Source organism: Eucyclogobius newberryi, unplaced genomic scaffold (assembly GCF_026437365.1).
Source record: "Eucyclogobius newberryi isolate DKJ021-1_F unplaced genomic scaffold, fEucNew1.0.hap1 SCAF_21, whole genome shotgun sequence".
Lineage (NCBI taxonomy): Eukaryota > Metazoa > Chordata > Actinopteri > Gobiiformes > Gobiidae > Eucyclogobius > Eucyclogobius newberryi.
In genome coordinates this window covers 11,087,460-11,106,311 of record NW_027315846.1, presented here as the reverse complement: position 1 = coordinate 11,106,311, position 18,852 = coordinate 11,087,460, and the positions used below count along the sequence as shown (strand labels likewise).

The 18,852-nt window shown below is 43.0% G+C and overlaps 1 protein-coding gene across 1 annotated transcript in view; it reads left to right on the top strand.

The window, feature by feature from the left end:
- gfra4a (GDNF family receptor alpha 4a) overlaps nt 1–4,472 on the top strand; it is a 175,378-nt gene extending 170,906 nt beyond the window's left edge. Inside the window, exon 8 of the mRNA XM_072457536.1 lies at nt 3,163–4,472. Within this exon, the coding sequence (XP_072313637.1) occupies nt 3,163–3,315 (153 nt within the window). The 3' untranslated portion in view covers nt 3,316–4,472. The remainder of the gene's footprint in view (nt 1–3,162) is intronic.
- The last annotated feature ends 14,380 nt before the right edge of the window (nt 4,473–18,852 follow it).

Here is an 18,852-nt window from a genome sequence, read left to right as displayed (position 1 = left end):
CACCCCCGGAGCCCTGCCACCGAGGAGTTTGCGGACAACCTCAGTGACTTCAGCTTGGGTGATGGATGAGCCAGCCTCCGAGTCCCCGGTCTCTACTTCCTCTTCAGAAGACGTGACTGAGGGATTAAGGAGATCCTCAAAGTATTCCTTCCACCGTCCGACGACATCCCCAGTCGAGGTCAGCAGGCCTCCACCCGCACCGTAAACGGTGTTTGTGAGACACTGCTTCCCCTTCCTGAGGCGCCGGACGGTTTGCCAGAATTTCTTTGGTGCCGACCGATAGTCCTCCTCCATGGCCTCCCCGAACTCCTCCCAGGCCCGGGTTTTTGCCTCTGCGACAGCACGAGCCGCGGCTCGCTTGGCCTGCCGATACCCGTCGATGACCTCCGGAGACCTACAAGCCAGAGTGGCCTGATAGGCCTCCTTCTTTAGTCTGACGGCATCCCTTACTTCCGGTGTCCACCACCGGGTTCGGGGGTTGCCGCCACGACAGGCACCGGAGACCTTGCGACCACAGCTCCGAGCAGCCGCATCAACAATGGAGGCGGAGAACATGGTCCACTCGGACTCAATGTCCCCAGCCTCCCCCGGGACATGGGAGAAGCTCTCCCGGAGGTGCGAGTTGAATACCCTACTGACAGAGGGCTCCACTAGACGTTCCCAACAGACCCTCACAATGCGCTTGGGTCTGCCAAGTCTGTCCGGCTTCCTCCTCCGCCAGCGGATCCAACTCACCACCAGGTGGTGATCGGTTGACAACTCTGCCCCTCTCTTCACCCGAGTGTCCAAGACACGCGGCCGGAGGTCTGATGACACGACAACTAAGTCGATCATTGACCTCCGGCCTAGGGTGTCCTGGTGCCACGTGCACTGATGGACACCCTTGTGCTTGAACATGGTGTTCGTTATGGACAATCCGTGGCTAGCACAGAAGTCCAATAACTGAACACCGCTCGGGTTCAGATCGGGGAAGCCGTTCTTCCCGATCACCCCTCTCCAGGTGTCACTGTCATTGCCCACGTGGGCGTTGAAGTCCCCCAGTAGAACAACGGAGTCCCCGGTCGGTGCACTGTCCAGTACCCCTCCCAAGGACTCCAAGAAGGCCGGGTACTCTGCACTGCTGTTCGGCCCGTAGGCCGCCACAACAGTGAGAGACCTGTCCCCCACCCGAAGGCGGAGGGACGCGACCCTCTCGTTCACCGGGGTAAACTCCAACACGTGGCGGCTGAGCTGAGGGGCTATCAGCAAGCCCACACCAGCCCGCCGCCTCTCCCCGCGGGCAACACCAGAGAAGTGGAGCGTCCAGCCCCTCTCGAGGAGATGGGTTCCAGAGCCCAAACTGTGCGTGGAGGTGAGGCCGACTATATCTAGTCGGTATCGCTCAACCTCCCGCACAAGCTCAGGCTCTTTCCCCCCCAGCGAGGTGACATTCCATGTCCCCAGAGTTAGTCTCTGTGTCCGGAGATCTGGTCGCCGAGGCCCCTGCCGTCGACTGCCGCCCAGATCTCTCTGCACCGGCCCCCTATGGATCCTCCTGCGGGTGGTGGGCCCACGGGAGGGCGGCCCCACGTCGCTCTTTCGGGCTGTGCCCGGCCGGGCCCCGTGGGGTAAGACCCGGCCACCAGGCGCTCGCCATGGAGCACCCATCCCAGGCCTGGCTCCAGGATGGGGCCCCGGTGACGCCGATCCGGGCGACGTGAACTGCCTTGATTGTGTCGTCGTCATAAGAGGCTTCTGAACCGATCTTTGTCTGACCCGTCACCTAGGACCTGTTTGCCTTGGGAGACCCTACCAGGGGCATGAAGCCCCCGACAACATAGCTCCCGGGATCATTCGGGCACTCAAACCCCTCCACCACGTTAAGGTGTCGGCTCAAGGAGCCGACACCTTGTTTTTGAAATGGGGTAAGAAAATTCCATCATAAACCTAAACGACTTAAGTCAATCTAGGCAGTATGTTGGTACCTCTTGGCTCCAATACAGTGGGTTAAGTGATTTTTCAGACAACAGTCTAAGTTAATTAAAGCAGTAAATTATGTGTGGACAGCTGCCGCCGAGCTTCAGCGTCTGACATACTCTCCTCAACGCAGTGTCACTTCCACATTACTGTCTGATAAATCACCGCAAATTAAATTAATAGAGAAAACTGTGGTGCATTCAAATAGGGCCGAGCTCAGTGGTGGTGATGTGGTGAAATATTTATGATTATGAAGCGCAGGGGCTGGAGGAAGTAACTGTGAAGGAGGGAGCACGCTCTGATGTACTATAACTTTAGAATGGCAGTGTAGACTTTTCATGATAGGGACGAGTACTAACCAGAATAGTCCCAATCACATTTGGAATCTCATTTAAATATTAGAATGTAATTATCTCACGCTTTAGTCACACCACCAATCACACATATTAAAGAGAATGAAGTTCATGGGCAGAAGGCATTGAACCAGCAACCTGAGAAACTTACCTTACCAAATAGTATTATCCACATTCTCTGGCTCTTTCAAATCACCCGCTCAAATTGTAATGAATAAGATAAGATAAGCCTTTATTTGTAATGAAAGTCTCTTCTTCAACGACATGTACATTTCAGGATATAAGATAAGACAACCTTTTTTGGCCCGCGATGGAGTCATTTCAATGCTGCATCGCAAAGTACAAGAACATCTGTGGAGTAAAAATATGCAATGGTTTCATATGGACACTGTATTTAAATCTGCCATCAGGAAGTAGTTTTCAATCTGAAGGTACTGGCGTGAGGGGCGAAACGTTATTTATAATTGATATAACAAGCTCAGGGCAAATTGGAAAGGTAAAAATCCACCTTTGGGGCAGGAATTATGTAGCTGTCCTCCCCTCATGGCTGTATAAAAAACCCCAAGACTGGTACCTTTAGATTGAAACTGATGATGGTATTCATTTTAGTGTGTTGTTTTTTTCCTTCTTTTTTCTGGTTTTGTTCGTTTGTTTTGTCTTTTCATGCATTTGTTTTGTGCAGGGCTTATATTAAGTTGGTTCTGTATGTCAAATGTAACATAACATTATGAAAACTCAAAACATTAAGTACAAAAAAAAAATATTGAACTTCCGGATGGCGATCGAAACATTTATTATGCATCGTACCAAAGCGTTGCTAAGCGAATGTATGTGTTATGTTCTGTTGTCGCAGGTAAACGAGAACGACAGATTGTGGGGCGATGAGGAGGACTCCACTCTGCCCTCTCCGGGACTGTCCGAACACGGAGGAGCGGCGTCTCGTCACATGGGCCTGGCGCTGGGCTGGCTCGTCCCTGTGCTACTCCTGCTACTGTCCCACCAATAAGAGGCCAAACCCCGGACCTGAACTGTGAACCAGGGGCCGCGACGGAAGGGCAAAGGCACTCAACCAAACAGGAGCGCCATTTGTATGAACCAACTGTGTCCCACCATCCTCCTCTGCACCATCACCACTTTGTCACATCCACAAACGGGACGCTGCTCATGGGGTCCCAGCCAACGACAATGCACATCACCAAAACAAAGGAACTAACCAGGAAGTAGTACCCGCTCATTTCTTGCTTCGTAGGCTATTCAAACTTTTTTCCAAAATATCTACAAACCAGTGGATTTGTAATGTGTACAGATAAGACAGTGAAGAGACGGTGTCGGGGACTCGGCCGGCAAAAAAAAACTCAAAAAGCAACAAAAAAATGTTATTTTTTGTCCACGAACATTCCTTGGTGTCAAATAAGAATTGTACGATGAAGACTTGAGCTGTGTCCCTCACGCAGTTTGAAATGTGTTTTTGTCCACATGCGGCTTACAACTCCTCTTGGTTCTTCGCTATCTTTTCCTTACATTTTTTTTCTTACAAAACTGTAAATGCACAATTTAGATGGAAGCACAGTCATCAATAATTTGAGTGTATTTTGTGTTTTAAGTTGCAATGAAGAGTTCCTTTTAAAACCTATATGTATGAATAATGTTTAACTCAAAATAATGATTAAATGTTGCTTTTATTTTGGAAAAAACTAGGACCTAATTTCTCAAAGTCATTGATATTGGATACCTCACTTTGCAAAGGGACTCTTTGTGTTTTCTTTGTTGAGCTTTAAGTGTGAAAGAGTGAACAGTTTGTTAAGAAATGTACAAAAAACCTACGTGATATTGGTGGCGATATAAAGACGAGTTTATATTTTTAACTATATGTGACTCAGTGGAAACAGATAATCTATGGAATGAAGTTTATGGCCAATCACGCTTTGCCATTATAAGGACACAGAGAAGATATGGAACAAGCAGCAAACTGAAAGGATTCTTCGTGTTTGGTAGAAGGGGCGATGGATTATCAAAATGTACTGTAAAATGCAGCTCTGTTTTGTGAACCACCGGAATTATATATAAAGTGTTGGTTTAAGCTCCTATTGAGGAATGTGTCATCTTCAATACTGCCAGTGAATTCAGTTGTCTAAAATAAAATAAAAGAGTTCAGTTTTTGAATTGTGGTTTTATGAAATCCGCTATGTTCAGTACGTTTGTTCTTGGAAAATGGCCGATCATCACATGGACTTTTGAGTAATGCATTCATTTATTGGCTGTAGACTTTATTGGATGGAAAAGAAAGCTATATAGCACAGTCTTTGTATTTCTGAGTGCCCTGATGTGTAATGGAGCTTTGTAAAATGTTCTTATCTACAGGTTTCAGGACCATCAGGACAGAGCTGCACTATCTGTATCTCTTAGTACTGCCCCGATTTCAAACATTACTTTAATGCACACAATCAATATCAATCATATGACCAACTAAAAAGTCATCACCTGGATTCCACAAAGCAAATGCAGTAGGTGGAGCCTCCTGTTGGATAATCGCTGCATGAGTGATGATCTTTCAGCTGCAAGACAATATTCAAACCCAACAGATGCAGTGAGTGGCTTATTTCTGAAACAACAAAGACAAATCCTGCTGTGGTCATGGAAAAGATGTCGGTGTGTTTGAGAAGGGTCAGATCATTGGTACAAGCGGAGGAGAAGGAGAAGCAGACGCTAATCTACTTGGCTTCGTGCCATTATCCCATGAAGGCCACTCTGGGGGCAGCCACAGAGCCCATCCAAAACAATGTACTTTACAGTATTTTGAATGGGACCTTTAACAGAAATAATTGCGGGTGTAGTGGGTGGAGATAGGGGGAAGGTGAAGATTTCTGAGCACTAAAGCTTTGAATGCAGGACAATGTAAGATTACTCAAACATGCATGACTTAAGTTAATGATGTTATAACAAGGTTGGGAAATCATTGAAGTTGTTCGGCTCTGTGGCTGAGTGAATAGCCTGCATGTCCTTCTCTCTCTCATCCCCATTTCACGGGGGCTAAAGAATCCATAAAAAGAAAAAGAAAAAAAATCATAAATGTTTTTACATTAGGCTACCCTAAATAAATTGTCTGTTTGCTGTAACCCGAGCCAACATTTTCCAAGTGGGTCAAGTAGGCAAATTCTTATTTTTTTTACTTTGAAGGCAAAAAAAAAGATCCAAATGTTGTCATTTTTTGACTTGGAGTGACCGCCAGGGGTCAGGCTTCAACAGTCCAGGGGTCAGGCTTCAACAGTCCAGGGGTCAGGCTTCAACAGTCCAGGGGTCAGGCTTCAACAGTCCATGATGGAAAACGTCTCGATCAACCCGATCATGAGACTAAATCTCACGATTTTAAGATATTTCAATTGACCTTTTGTACGCCGCTATCCTTTATTTTGGCAGCAAAGGCGAGCGGGGGGAACATGCGGGGGACACAGGCGCCGCCATGTTTGTTATGATGACGCTGCTGGGCGTGTTTCAATCCCAGAATGCATTGCGTAAGTCAAATTTAAATCAAGTCACACCGTGATAGAGCGTGACATGTACTATGGACCGGGTCGGTCGGGTTACGGCAAACAGACATATTATTTTGCTCAGCCTTATACAATTTTTGACACTCAAAAAAGAAAAAATACTACTGCCCTGTGTCCTGCCATTCTTGTGTCGATTAAGATCTGGAGGGCATCTGGAGTAAAACAAACTGCTGCATAAAGAGAGCGTCCAAGGTTACTACATACAATGTTTCAAAACAGAAATGACGGCGAGACTAATGTTGTGTTATTATGTTGTCATGCTGCTGAACGAGCCTGTTTTGTTACTTTTTCCTCCTCAAACCAACACCACAGTCGCTCCGGCGCATCCACTGAAGGTATGACATTAACTGTGTACAATTACTCCCTACTACCTCATTAAAAAGAGAACTGTCCTCTCGATATGCCAGCCCTATTCGCAGTAATCAGGCCTGAAAAGGACACATTCTGCAAAAGCTGAAAAGATTGTATTCCTCCGAACCGTGTCTTCACAAAGAAGTGTGCGTATTCTGCCAGTCGAGTTTGTTTTCGTTGCTTTCAAATCATTTTCTCTGCGACTTAAACATTTCCTGTGGTTGCACTGATCTTCTCCAGTCATGCAGACACTTTCTCTGTGTGTGAATAAAGGTGAGCTGGAAGACGCTGCTTGTGGTGCTGAAACTAGTCGAGACCTACAGTTTTGGGATTCGCTCGACTAAAGTTGCATTATCTCACTCTTCTGCTTGTTTCTATGGACATTAAATATATTGGTCAGGACTGGAGCGTTCCAAAGTATTCCATTAAACTTATCTTACTTAGCTGTGAAGTCAACAAAGCTTAAAGAGAAGGGACGTGAGGATTCATTCAGCTTTTTGTGACCTTCTGCTCTGTTCAACACGTCACAGAGAGGAATCTAAAGAAAATATTGGTATTATTGTCCATGTTAATCCGATATCAATGTCTAGTTTATTGTCCATCAGCAAATCATTAAATACATTAACTTAAATGCAAATAATTTCAGCCACAATGAGCCATAAACCTGTGGTCAATATCTTCTGGTCCAGCACTTCATCTGAACAAGACCGCTGACATTTTATTGATGATGCAACTATTGTTAATGTAGTTCATCTTTTGCGAGGCTCTGATTGACTGAGCTGTGGTGGTCCGCCCCAGTTTCACTTCACCTTCTGCAGAAAAACTGTTCGGATGCACCTAAAAATGTGTAATGATGCACCAAAGGGTTTGTGACAGGATGGGAACTAGTTGGATGGACTGAAATACTGCAGAGGTATAGGTACTGCAGCTTTATAACGCGTTTAAACAAGTCCAGCTTAGTCTAATTGATAGTAAATTAAGAAGCTTGCTGATAAACCTCACAAGACTTTTTTTTCCACTTTATATTCTGCAGAGCCTTCCATGCAGCGCTCTGTTCCTCCCCGTATAGAGGAGATCAGCGCGGCATATCTGCTCCTCTCAGAATAAAGAAAGCATTCTGCATGACCAGAAACCATTAGCGCTCTGTTAGGGAATGTACTTTTCCCAACTATCGCCTCACGTATGAAAAGGGCTGTGTTTTGGTGGCGATAAGGCAGTGTATGCGCGCACTCCTGCCTCTCACAAAGCGCCTGGATTTGTTTGAGTTATCAGTGAGGAGAGGTGACCTGCGAGAGACTGTCCTGAATCACAGATGGGACCAAATAAAGACGCGGCAAAAAGAGGTGGATTTTAAATATGTTTTAGTCGTTTGAATTGAGATGAGAATGTCGATATTCACGTTTTGTAGCGATGTTTGGTCGATGAACGATGCTGCGATGGCACTGGGTCAAATGCTGTCTGTTGGGCGGAGAAGATAGATATACACGTATGTACAAAATGTGCTTATTATAAAGTTATATGTTGGGTGATAAGGCAAGGCAAGTTTAAATGTAGAGCACATTTCATACTCAAGGCAATTCAAAAAATGCAGGAAAAATGCATTCAAATCACAAAGAAATGACAGAAACAGAAATACAATCAAATTAACTAAAAAAAAAAAAAAAAAAAAAAACTTCTAGCCAAATCCAAATGTATGGGACCACGTTGGCAGGCATTCCAGACACTCAGACATTGAGACAACATGAATACACAAAAACCTGTTTGTCTCCATGGTGATGTTTTTGCCTTGACTTGAATAGTCCACAGCATGACTTTAAACTAATCTTACATTTGATTCATTATAGGTGTTCTTATTGTACCTTGAAAAACAGACTGTGAGCAGGGTCACCTCTCCACAGATCTGACACGGCACAGATGAGTTAAATGTGGACTGTGGAATGTTCTAGGCAGGTTAGTGAAAAAGAAACGTGAGTTTCTCTCAGTTTACGGGGACAAACAGGATGGTGTTTTGGCTCCACTTTAGATAAATATGCACATTTTTTGTCTTTAAATTGAAGTCATCAAAAAATATATATTGTCACTGTGATAGAAGTATGACATAACATTCATAATATGTAAAATAATTTAGTTTGGGGAAAATCAAGAGCAAACCAGTGTTTTACTTTTGCAATCTCAGGCTCTGAATGAAAAGCACAGAGTTTGACACGAGACAAACGCGACCGTGAGCATCAGAATGTTAAGAAACAAACAACAACCAGAGAAATATGTTTCTTCAAACCTGTATTTGGGCTGAGGCCGATCTGATACAGCTGATGGAAAATAGAAATGAAGACATGAGATGTGCTCCGAACTGTGGGTCGACAAAAGATGTGCAGAAAAAGAAGAAAAAAATCACTTTTAAAGGTGCACTCCAAAAGCTTTCTGATGGAGTATGCACTATACTTGTCGCCATGGAAATGCCTTTGCTTTGTCTGGAATGTTCAAAACAGGTGTTATATCACTCAAAAAATACTTCAGTAAACATGCACGTCTCCATGGCAGTGGATATGTTTAATGCCACACTGTGGAACATTCAAGGCTCCACCAGGAACAGTGCAAATACAGTGAGATGTATTTGTATTTGTAATGGTATTTCAAACCTAAACATTCCGCTTTATACCAGCCAGGCGGGTTATTTTACTCACAGAAGTTTGCTGCATCATAATGTTGAGAGTGAATCCAGTGATTTTAAACGTTTCAGTCTAAAATACAACACGACTCTATAGGATGGAACTCCTTGGAGACAGATGCGCTGCTCCCGCTCATACATCAGCAGAACATCATATTTCATGGAGGAGACGAGCGTCCGCAGCATCACCACCTGGATGTGCATATGGTCCCAGGACGGCGCCTGGTTTTGGGTCAACAGATATTTGGGACACCTGCCTCCCCCTGTCCCACATACGGAGCTGTTCTTTGGGCTCACACACTCACACACAGGCAGGACCACCAACCAGAGGCTATGGTAGTGACCCGCCCAAACTAATGATGGTTTGGTGATGGATGGCCCGCAGTGTCCACGAGGGAGGCCTAATGACTTCTATACAGACGAGCTGTGAAACATAAGCAGTCATTACGGGACAGGCCTTATATACTGCAGGGCCACAGTGACAAATGGGTTACTCAGGCTGTTGTTTCAATAACAAGAGGGTCTCGAGTCGGGATGGATTGGCCTGATGAGGTTAGAATTCAGATGACAATGTGTGCAATCTTTAGTGGTGAAAGTTATTGTCATTTGTCCTTTGCAGAGTTGATATGAGTTACATTTTACGCAGTCATATTTAAATAAGACACTTTTGAAGACATTTCATTAGATGTGGTGTTTTATCATGTTTCTGTGGTTTATTCTTTGGGAAAACACAGTAACTGTGTATTATTTAGTGTTCTCTCCGTCCAATTAACTCTACGTCATAAAACAGATACGTCCAAACAGTCAGTCTATAGTATATTCCAAATACTTCTATACATTTACTCTGAAGCAAGGAAGTGAAGTAGTGAGTGAGTGAGTGAGTGAGTGAGGGAGTGAGGGAGTGAGTGAATGAGTGAGTGAGTGAATGAGTGAGTGAGTGAGTGAGTGAGTGAGTGAGGGAGTGAGGGAGTGAGGGAGTGAGTGAGTGAGGGAGTGAGGGAGTGAGGGAGTGAGGGAGGAAGGAAACTAGTAAGTCCTTGCTTCCTTTCCTCTCCTCATCTCCTCACTTCCGCAATTCTTCAGCTGTCAATCAAATGCACCATATTAAGTGGTGTCCCCTCTCTCCTCAGCTCACCTTTCCTAGCTGTGTCTCCTCTCTCCTCATTTCCCATTTCCTAGCTGTGTCTCCTCTCTCCTCATTTCCCATTTCCTAGCTGTGTCTCCTCCCTCCTCAGCTTCCCTCTATCCATGCTGTGTCTCCTCTCTCCTCAGCTCACCTTTCCTAGGTGTGTCTCCTCTCTCCTCAGCTTCCCTTTCCTAGCTGTGTCTCCTCTCTCCTCAGCTTCCCTCTATCCATGCTATGTCTCCTCTCTCCTAGATGTGTCTCCTCTCTCCTAGATGTGTCTCCTCTCTCCTCAGCTCGCCTTTCCTAGGTGTGTCTCCTCTCTCCTCGGCTTGCCTTTCCTAGGTGTGTCTCCTCTCTCCTCGGCTTGCCTTTCCGAGCTGTGTCTCCTCTCTCCTTAGCTTTCCTGTCTATGCTGTGTCTCCTCTCTCCTTAGCTTTCCTCTCTATGCTGTGTCTCCTCTCTCCTCAGCTCCTCTCTTCTTGCAAAGCATTCTAACAACCATCTTTTAAGTCATATAGGATATTTTTTGTAGATTTTTTTGTCAAATAATGAATTTGATCCATTTTGGAATAAGGCTGTATGATTAAAAAAACATGTGGAAAAAGTTTAATACTTTCCAGATGCACTGTATAGAACCGAAGCTCATTAAACAATAAAAGTTAAGAATTAAAAGAAAAATCAGGTGTATAAGCAATACATGTTTGCAGTTCTGCAACAAAGAACTCAAAACATGTGGAGAAAAAGTCATGTTTTTTAAGGTTTCTGTTGTTGTGGATATTTTTCATTTATTGTTTATGCTTCCATATACCCCTTTAACAGAAATATAATAATTAGTTCTAGACGATATTTCAAGGGTTTATCTTACTGCGTTAATGCACTTTACCTGGCATCAGTCATCATGCACTTTCCCGCTTACAGTTGGTCCAAAATGCTGCAGCACGCCTTTTCAATGGGACAAAAAACCGAAAGCACTTAACATCTTTGCACAGGCTTCCAGTTCATTTCAGAGCTGCTTTTAACATTGTATTGTTTGTTTTTAAAGCTTTGAATGGACTGGCTCCACATTACAGTTCAGAAATCATATTTATACTCCCGCACGCACTCTGAGGTCCAGCTCGTGCTTCCTTTGGCTTTTGACACTGTGTAGGTGTTTTTTTTTTTAAAATATATATGCTATTTTTGTAAGTTTAGCATGTTTTCAAACATAAAAAGAACAATAACAGGAACAGAGAGAGTAAGCAGACATTTAACAGATGAGGAAAGAAAAAAAGAAGAATCACTTGTAAACCCAACCAAACGTCCAACTTAGTCCACAGTCCTTCAAATCTTTCCATTTTCAGTTTAGTTCAAGGCCAAATGTGAGTTTTTCCCATTGTGTTTTATGTCCAAAGTTACGTCTGTCCAGTCCTTTATTGTCGGTGCAATTTGTGTCATACATTTTTTTGTAATGGCCTTTTCCGCTGCTGCCAAGAGGCTGTTCCAGAGGTATCTGTTTATTGTGTCCATGGCAGGAGTCCTCAGGCCCAAAGACACACTTCCAAAATCAAGAGGAATGGCAATGTCAAAAACTGTCTGCAGATCATCCTTAATTTCAGTCCAAAACGTTTGACAACAGGACAGTCCCAGAATACGTGATAGTGGTTTGTTTCCTTGCTGCCACAGTTTCTCCAACAGTCTGTATTTCCCTGTGAATAACTGGCACTTTGACATGGTGTTGACACAAAAGTGACATATTCTTACAAAAAATCTTTCTCCATGATTTTAAAGTCCTCCGCAGGGATGTACAAACATCTTCCCACGCTTTGTCTGTCAAAACAAGACCACTCTCTCCCTAACACTTTTTAAATAGAGTAACTGCCCAGATTAGAAATGCATATATATAATTTAAATACAATTCACCTTGAAAGTTCAGATTTAGAAGATCTGATAAACATCTCAGTGAGAGGGCTAAAATGGCCATTTGCTTGTTCATAAAAGTTCTGTTTCTCCAAGTCAAAGGATTCTTTCAATATATCAAAGCTTTTCATTTGATTATCTTGTGTAGCTGTTTTTTTATTCAAATTGATTGTACTTATTTATTGCTATTTTATGGTTTTATTTGATTTTACGTGTTTTCACTAGCAGGGACAACGCCACAATGGAGTATGAAAGAATATTTATTGATAATGACGACGATGGAGCTCGACGATGGAGCGCGACGATGGAGGTCGGTGATGGAGAGAGATGATGGAGATCGGCGGTGTAGCGACGATCGAGCCACGATCGAGCTATGATGTAGCGATGATGTAGCGACGATCGAGCCACGATCGAGCTATGATGTAGCGATGATGTAGCGACGATCGAGCACGAGAGTTGGCTGGGTACAGACTCAGGATGGGGGCTCTGTCTCGGGTAATCAGCCCCGCCCCCTCCATAGATGGTGATGTGTTGAGGTGAAGATGATAGAGACATGGGGTGGGAGGGTGGGGTCGAGAGAGCTGAGACGACAAGATATGCTGTGAATAGGCCTTATAAATAGGGCTTCTGGGTAATTAGAGGTGTGGTTAGAGAAGGGGCGTGTTTACTAGTGGAGTAGAGGTTGAGGCGTGGCCCGCTCCTGAACCTCAGTTAGCGATTAACATCTCCAACTCCATTTATTGTTTTGCGATGACCTTTTGTTGTTTTTTTACTGTGCCTCCAGGATTTTGAAACGGGATGATCAGAGCACGGGGGTCTGGGCCTCCTCCCCCAGAAATCTTTGAATATATCAAACCACAATTATACCAGCAATTATAGTCATCGGGCTCCTCTAAATCAGGACAGTTAGAATATAACTTTACATTTGAAACCCCAAGACCTTCCCTGACCCTCCCAGACCGCCCCAGACCTTCCCTGACCCTCCCAGACCACCTCAGACCACCCCAGACCCACCCAGACCACCTCAAACCACCCCAGACCACCCCAGACCTTCCCTGACCCTCCCAGACCACCTCAGACCACCCCAGACCCACCCAGACCACCTCAAACCACCCCAGACCACCCCAGACCACCCCAGACCTTCCCTGACCCTCCCAGACCACCCCAGACCTTCCCTGACCCTCCCAGACCACCCTAGACCTTCCATGACCATCCCAGACCACCCCAGACCACCCCGGACTACCCCAGACCTTCCCTGACCACCTCAGACCCTCCCAGACAACCCCAGACCACCCCGGACCCTCCCAGACCACCCCTGATTGTTTTGTGTTCTTTTATGAATTGTACTATATAAATAATGTGAATTTTGATTTGGTGAAGTGGATTATAATTGTTTTTGATTGGCATTAACCACTACCCTTTTCAACCTTTGACCCCGACTAACTTTACTCCCTTATGTTGTTTTTAAAAACAAAACATAAAGAGAATGATGCTATTGCTGGTCGGTTCACAAAAAACAACGGTGGGAAAGGAGTGTTTTTCAGTTAAAGCATGCACACCGTTTTTGGACTTCAGCAAATACAATATTGATTTAGTGCAGATTTTTTTGTGAAAAGCTTTGGCAGAGAAACTAGCCAGTGTGCTGCGGCTCCTGTCTGACACTGTGGGCTGAGTGGGAGGATGGATGGAAGAGGAAGATCTCCCGGGAAACACTCGCTAATTGTGGTAATGTTTCTAAGGCTGTCAGCGAGACACGAGAGAAGGAAGGAAAAATAATGAAAACACAAAAGCGGCATTAAAAATTACATCCCGCAGAGTAACCTTTGTTCAGCACATTTGAGAAACAACTTTCACAAGGAGATATTGTCCTGGAAGCGTCTCTTATTCAAGAAATGTTTTGTTTTCGCTCTTAACTTTATTATCTCTGTCACCACAACTTGAGCGATTTGCATATTGATTTAGCACAGAACAAAATTACATCTTTTTAATTTTTCATTCAAAGTTTTGTAGCAATGACAACTTTAACATAAAAAGTGTAATTTGAGGACGCAAACAACTTTGATTTTTCATTGTTTTCTGTATTTTTTCCTTTGCCTACAATGATCCACAATGGGGCATTTAACTTACCCTTTTCGACCAGTCCAAGGTACAGGTCAGATCTGTGAAGAGGCAACCCCGATTACAGTAAGAATGCATGTTATTTTAAGCTTTTTGAGAACCCAAAGTGAATAATTGCACTGTCAACAAGTTTAAAACGCCGTATCAAACAGAAAAATGCTCCGGTAAAACCTCAGTATTACCAGATTGACGCATATGGTTGTAGAATAATGTTCCACAAAACATCCATCATACCAATGCAAAGGTATTTTCAACGAGACGAGGAACAGCTTAGTTTCCATATGTTGCATAAAGGTAATTAAGAGAGCAGCCGGGTTTAAAATGCATAGCCTGTGTGAACCTCGAAGGCACCACAGCATCAGCTCTCAATCAGTGTGAAAAGAAAAACTTGTGCGGTGACCTCCATCTGTCACCAAAAACTAACTTTGTAATCAAACTTTTTTCAGGATAAGAAGTAGCGCAGCTCGAGAACCAAATTAACAGAAGGGGTTGGATCGTGAATGGGAAACGCTAACATGAGGAGACGACGGAGTGAGCGAGAACGCGAGACAGCAAAAGAGACAGAAGAACATGATGAAGCCTGAAGAAGAGGCGCAGAGGAGGTGCGAGAGATCCAGGAAAGTTTGAATAACAAGCGCTATTTACAGTTTTGTGTGTGAAAAATGAATAGGCAAATGTTGCCGAGTTAGATCAATCATTAAAATTCAGTTTCAATTATGCAGAACAGATGCGTGGAAAAACAAGCGCACTCATTTATTGATGCAGCAGAAATCTCTGTACGTCATGTCAGCGGCAATAAAGTGAGAAACTAGCTAAATCGACAAGAAAATTACTTTTTTTGGGTGAGGATTGTTCTACTGGTGTATATAAAAGGATTATTATTGGTGATTAACCCAGGGAATTGAACCCGTAACCACCTCTAAATGCACAGAGGAATACACACTTCTCCAATACGTGAGAAAACTGCGTAATCTGGATCTCCACGAGTTCATATGGCCGTGAATGAAAGGTGGATTCTTTATTTATTACCCTTTATTTAACCAGGTAAGAACCCGTTGACATCGAGTTCTCTTTTCCAAGAATGACCTAAGGCAAAGTGTAAAATTTGCAGCACACAGAGTATTAAAACATTTACACATTTACACTAAGCAAGGGACATATTATAAAAGAATAAAAAACAGAACTAGTTAGAAGCAAAATGATTAGCCACTTAGGGACAAGGATGATCTATCATATCAAAACAAAGAGCAGATTTATGCAGAATCTATGACTGAACCGCAAAACACTGTTAATCTGAGCTGAGAGAAGTTCCAAATCATGATAGTTGACCAATCCTGGCAATCAAAACACATAAATCTATATAAAGAGATGGTATAGTTTAGACTACATATGGATAAATAACTGGTAAGATTTATCACTCGATTCTTTGACAAATCAACACGGTTTGGAGTCATTGTTACCAAAGTTGTACCGTAAATAAATAAAACACCATTTCCAAAGCACAATTCAAGCCAAAGAGAAAAGACACAAGAGCCGTGAAATAAGGATTTTAACATTTAATAATAGACAAAAATGTCATTCTTTTCTGTACATCCGTAATTACAGCTCAAGTTTTACACATGGTTTCATCAGCCTCTAGTGTTGTAATGCTTGTTCATCTTAACATAGAAAATCTGCCATGAACTGGAGTCACGTTTTAAAAGCCCAAAGAGGTGCGTCTGCCATACACAATTTAGTTTTCAAAACCATTCAACAAATATCATTCACAATACTTTCCCAATATTTACAAAATAAATGCTAAATTATACACATTATCAAACTACTTCCTCAGTATACATAATGCCGCTATACAAAGAAATAGAAAGAATACCTGGATTTACAATGGCCTCATCTTTAAATTAATTCAAGCTATATTTAAATACATATTAATGCTGCCAGTGTTGGACAAAGAGTATGCATTTCCTATACATTCACTGTGGGAAAAGTCTGAGGAAAAAGGCCAGTGTAACTGTTTTGAGGCTTGAGATGAAGGTACACACGTCGGCAAACTATATTCAGTTGGAGGAGCTGTTCAACTGCAAAGAAAATACTTCCTAAATAATTAAAGTAGAAAGTACAGTATAGTGCATATAGAGAAAACATGTTCGTAATATTAGAGTAGACACTGGGGGGAAAGTTGTAGAGTACAATCCAGCCACAAGGGGTCTTAAACAAGTGTAATCTTTGTCTTGTCCCAAGCCTGAAGAAATACATGGACAGAAGTTTGTGTGAGGAAGGGCATCCGGCTTAAAAACTATGCGCCCGTGTGGAGGAAAATGTGAAACACCGAATACAGAGCGTGTAATCAATCATAAACGAGTCAAATCAAAACTATTATGACAAAAAATAACAGTCCCATTATAAAATGATGTGACAAAATAAGTTCAAAACAATTTTCAACAATTTTGTCATTTGATTCCATCCCGTTTTTCCACATAACTTATGCAGATGTTGCACACAAAAAACCTGCTGCAAATGTGTTTAATCAAAGTAGAAACATAATAAATTCTTGCCCCCTCGTGAGCGTCGAGTCGGGGTGAAACGTCTTGATTAAAAAGTGCAGAAAAACACACATTTGCCCCCGATTTGCCTAATGGCTCTTGATGCGGCGAGGCCTCCCTGCTCTGCTCCGTCTGAGGATGTGGGTCAGACTCTGTTTGTGCTTATGGAAAGTGTTTGAGAGCAGGGGCCTGGTCACAGAGGACGCACTAACCAGCGCAAAGTCGGGTTTGATGAGAAAAGTTAGTAAATTAATTATGGGCCGTGTGATCCATTTGTCTGGTGTGATTAAGCTTTGTCAAAATGCAAAACGGCACCAGGCAAGATTTTACCGCCTCATAAATGGATAAGAAGGCTTTGAAATCTAAAATCCCCGCTGTTTAAAGCAGTTTAAGTTTAGTTTAGATAAGATTCCGCTAAACACCTCCAAAAAGTTAAAACGTACACTTAAGTTTCATCGATTCAGTTTCATATTTGAGTCTGAATCTTTGAGCACTGAAAAAATCCCAGACAATTTCCATTTTGTTCCAAGTTTTCTTTCAAGATGGTCGACTCTTCACAAATCTGTTTTAATCTTTCTCATCAGTTTTCACTTTTGACCTTTCTGCCAACGTGCCCCTGGGCAAGAGACGGTCGTACCATGTCGGGTTCACAAAGCTCCCGGTCCATTCCGGTTATCGTCACGCGTGCACTTTTCAGTGTGGACAAAAGGTGAGCGCCGAGCGGCCTTCAACCGTGTTCAGGCAAAAACCAACGTCAAAGGAGGGAAACATTTTGGCCTGGTCAATGTGGGTCATTTCAGCAGATCTTATGAAACATTCGACATTTGTGATATTGGTAATGTATAATGTCACGGTCACACAGAGATCTAAGTAAGTTTAAATGTTCAATCAATTTAGAAATGCAATGTATTATTGTTGTGTAGGTAAAATAGGGTTTGGGACATTGGGACATACTTCTACTCACTCCTTTTTCAAAATGGGAAAGACAAAAGTGTTTGATTTGATATTATTATTGGTTGCATTTTGGCATATTTACGAAAAACAAAGAAAAAAAACAAAGATAAGTCTATAATGAAGGATTAGAGATGCCAAGAAATTTGTATTCACCAATTTGGATACTGTCTTAAAGCTGCACTATATAACTTTTCTAGTGGAAGGTGTGCCGAATGCTCGTCTCCATGGTGATCTTATTGCTTGGCTAGAAATACTCCACAGATATTAAACGTCTGTAACGCAATTATTCAATTAAACACTTTTTACTAGCCCAAAAACAACTTGAATTCAACCCTAAACTTTGTATGAACCGAGGAGAGATGCCACATAGTGAAAGAATCCAGGCAAAAACAATCACATCTCCATGGCGACAGTCTGCCAGAAAGTGCACCTTCAAGTCACAATACACTATTTAAATGCGGCCGTAGTCAATTACAGTTACAGCAGTCGAACACTTACATTTTTGAATGAAAGTCTGCCCAAGTCTAGTTTCACAATGTGTTCAACTTAAAAAACAATGAAGTTTTAAAAAGGTTCTGTCGGGTTGTGAATTTAATTAGGCATTTACATTGCGAGCTGAGGTCCAGATGTGTTGTGGACTGCATCAAAGCCAGTAAAAAAGGGAGGAAGCTGCTGAGGAGGAGGGATTTTATCTACTCCGAGAGGCTTTCTTTAACACTCCAGCCTTTGTCAGCACTTTCCCACACGGCTGATTTTAGGATTGGACTCCACACAACTGCTCCGGGGCAGTGACAGGCTGGATCCAAGAGGAAAAAACACAGATGAATGTTCAACTCACGAACAGGTAGGACATCTGACTTTAAAAACGATTAAAAACACTTGCTTCGCATCTAAAAATCGACTGTGGAAACCTCATTAGAGAAAAGAAAAGTACTCGGTGTGTACTTGGCCAGTGTTTCTGCCAGTTCTAAGCGCAGGAAAACAAACGGTGGGAAATTTGGAGTAAAAACGATGTCAAAACATGTAATTTGTAAACTGTTTTCAATGGCAACTGATAAAGATGAACATTTTGAATACTGTCTAATAGTATAGGTGACGGTGAGTCTTCATAAATGCAAACCGCGTTGGGTAAATGATAACGCGCTGCATATAGACTGCAAATCTCTGTCTAAAACAACCCGAAAATACAAAGGATATCGTGCATAAAAGAGTGAATATTCCAGCTTTGATTCGTCTGTAAGTGGCGCTCCGGCTTGTACAATGGAGCCGTTTGCACCTCCAACTCTCTATAATTACTGTACGTCAACTTTGTTCATGCTTTTTCGCTCTGACCTTTTCTTGT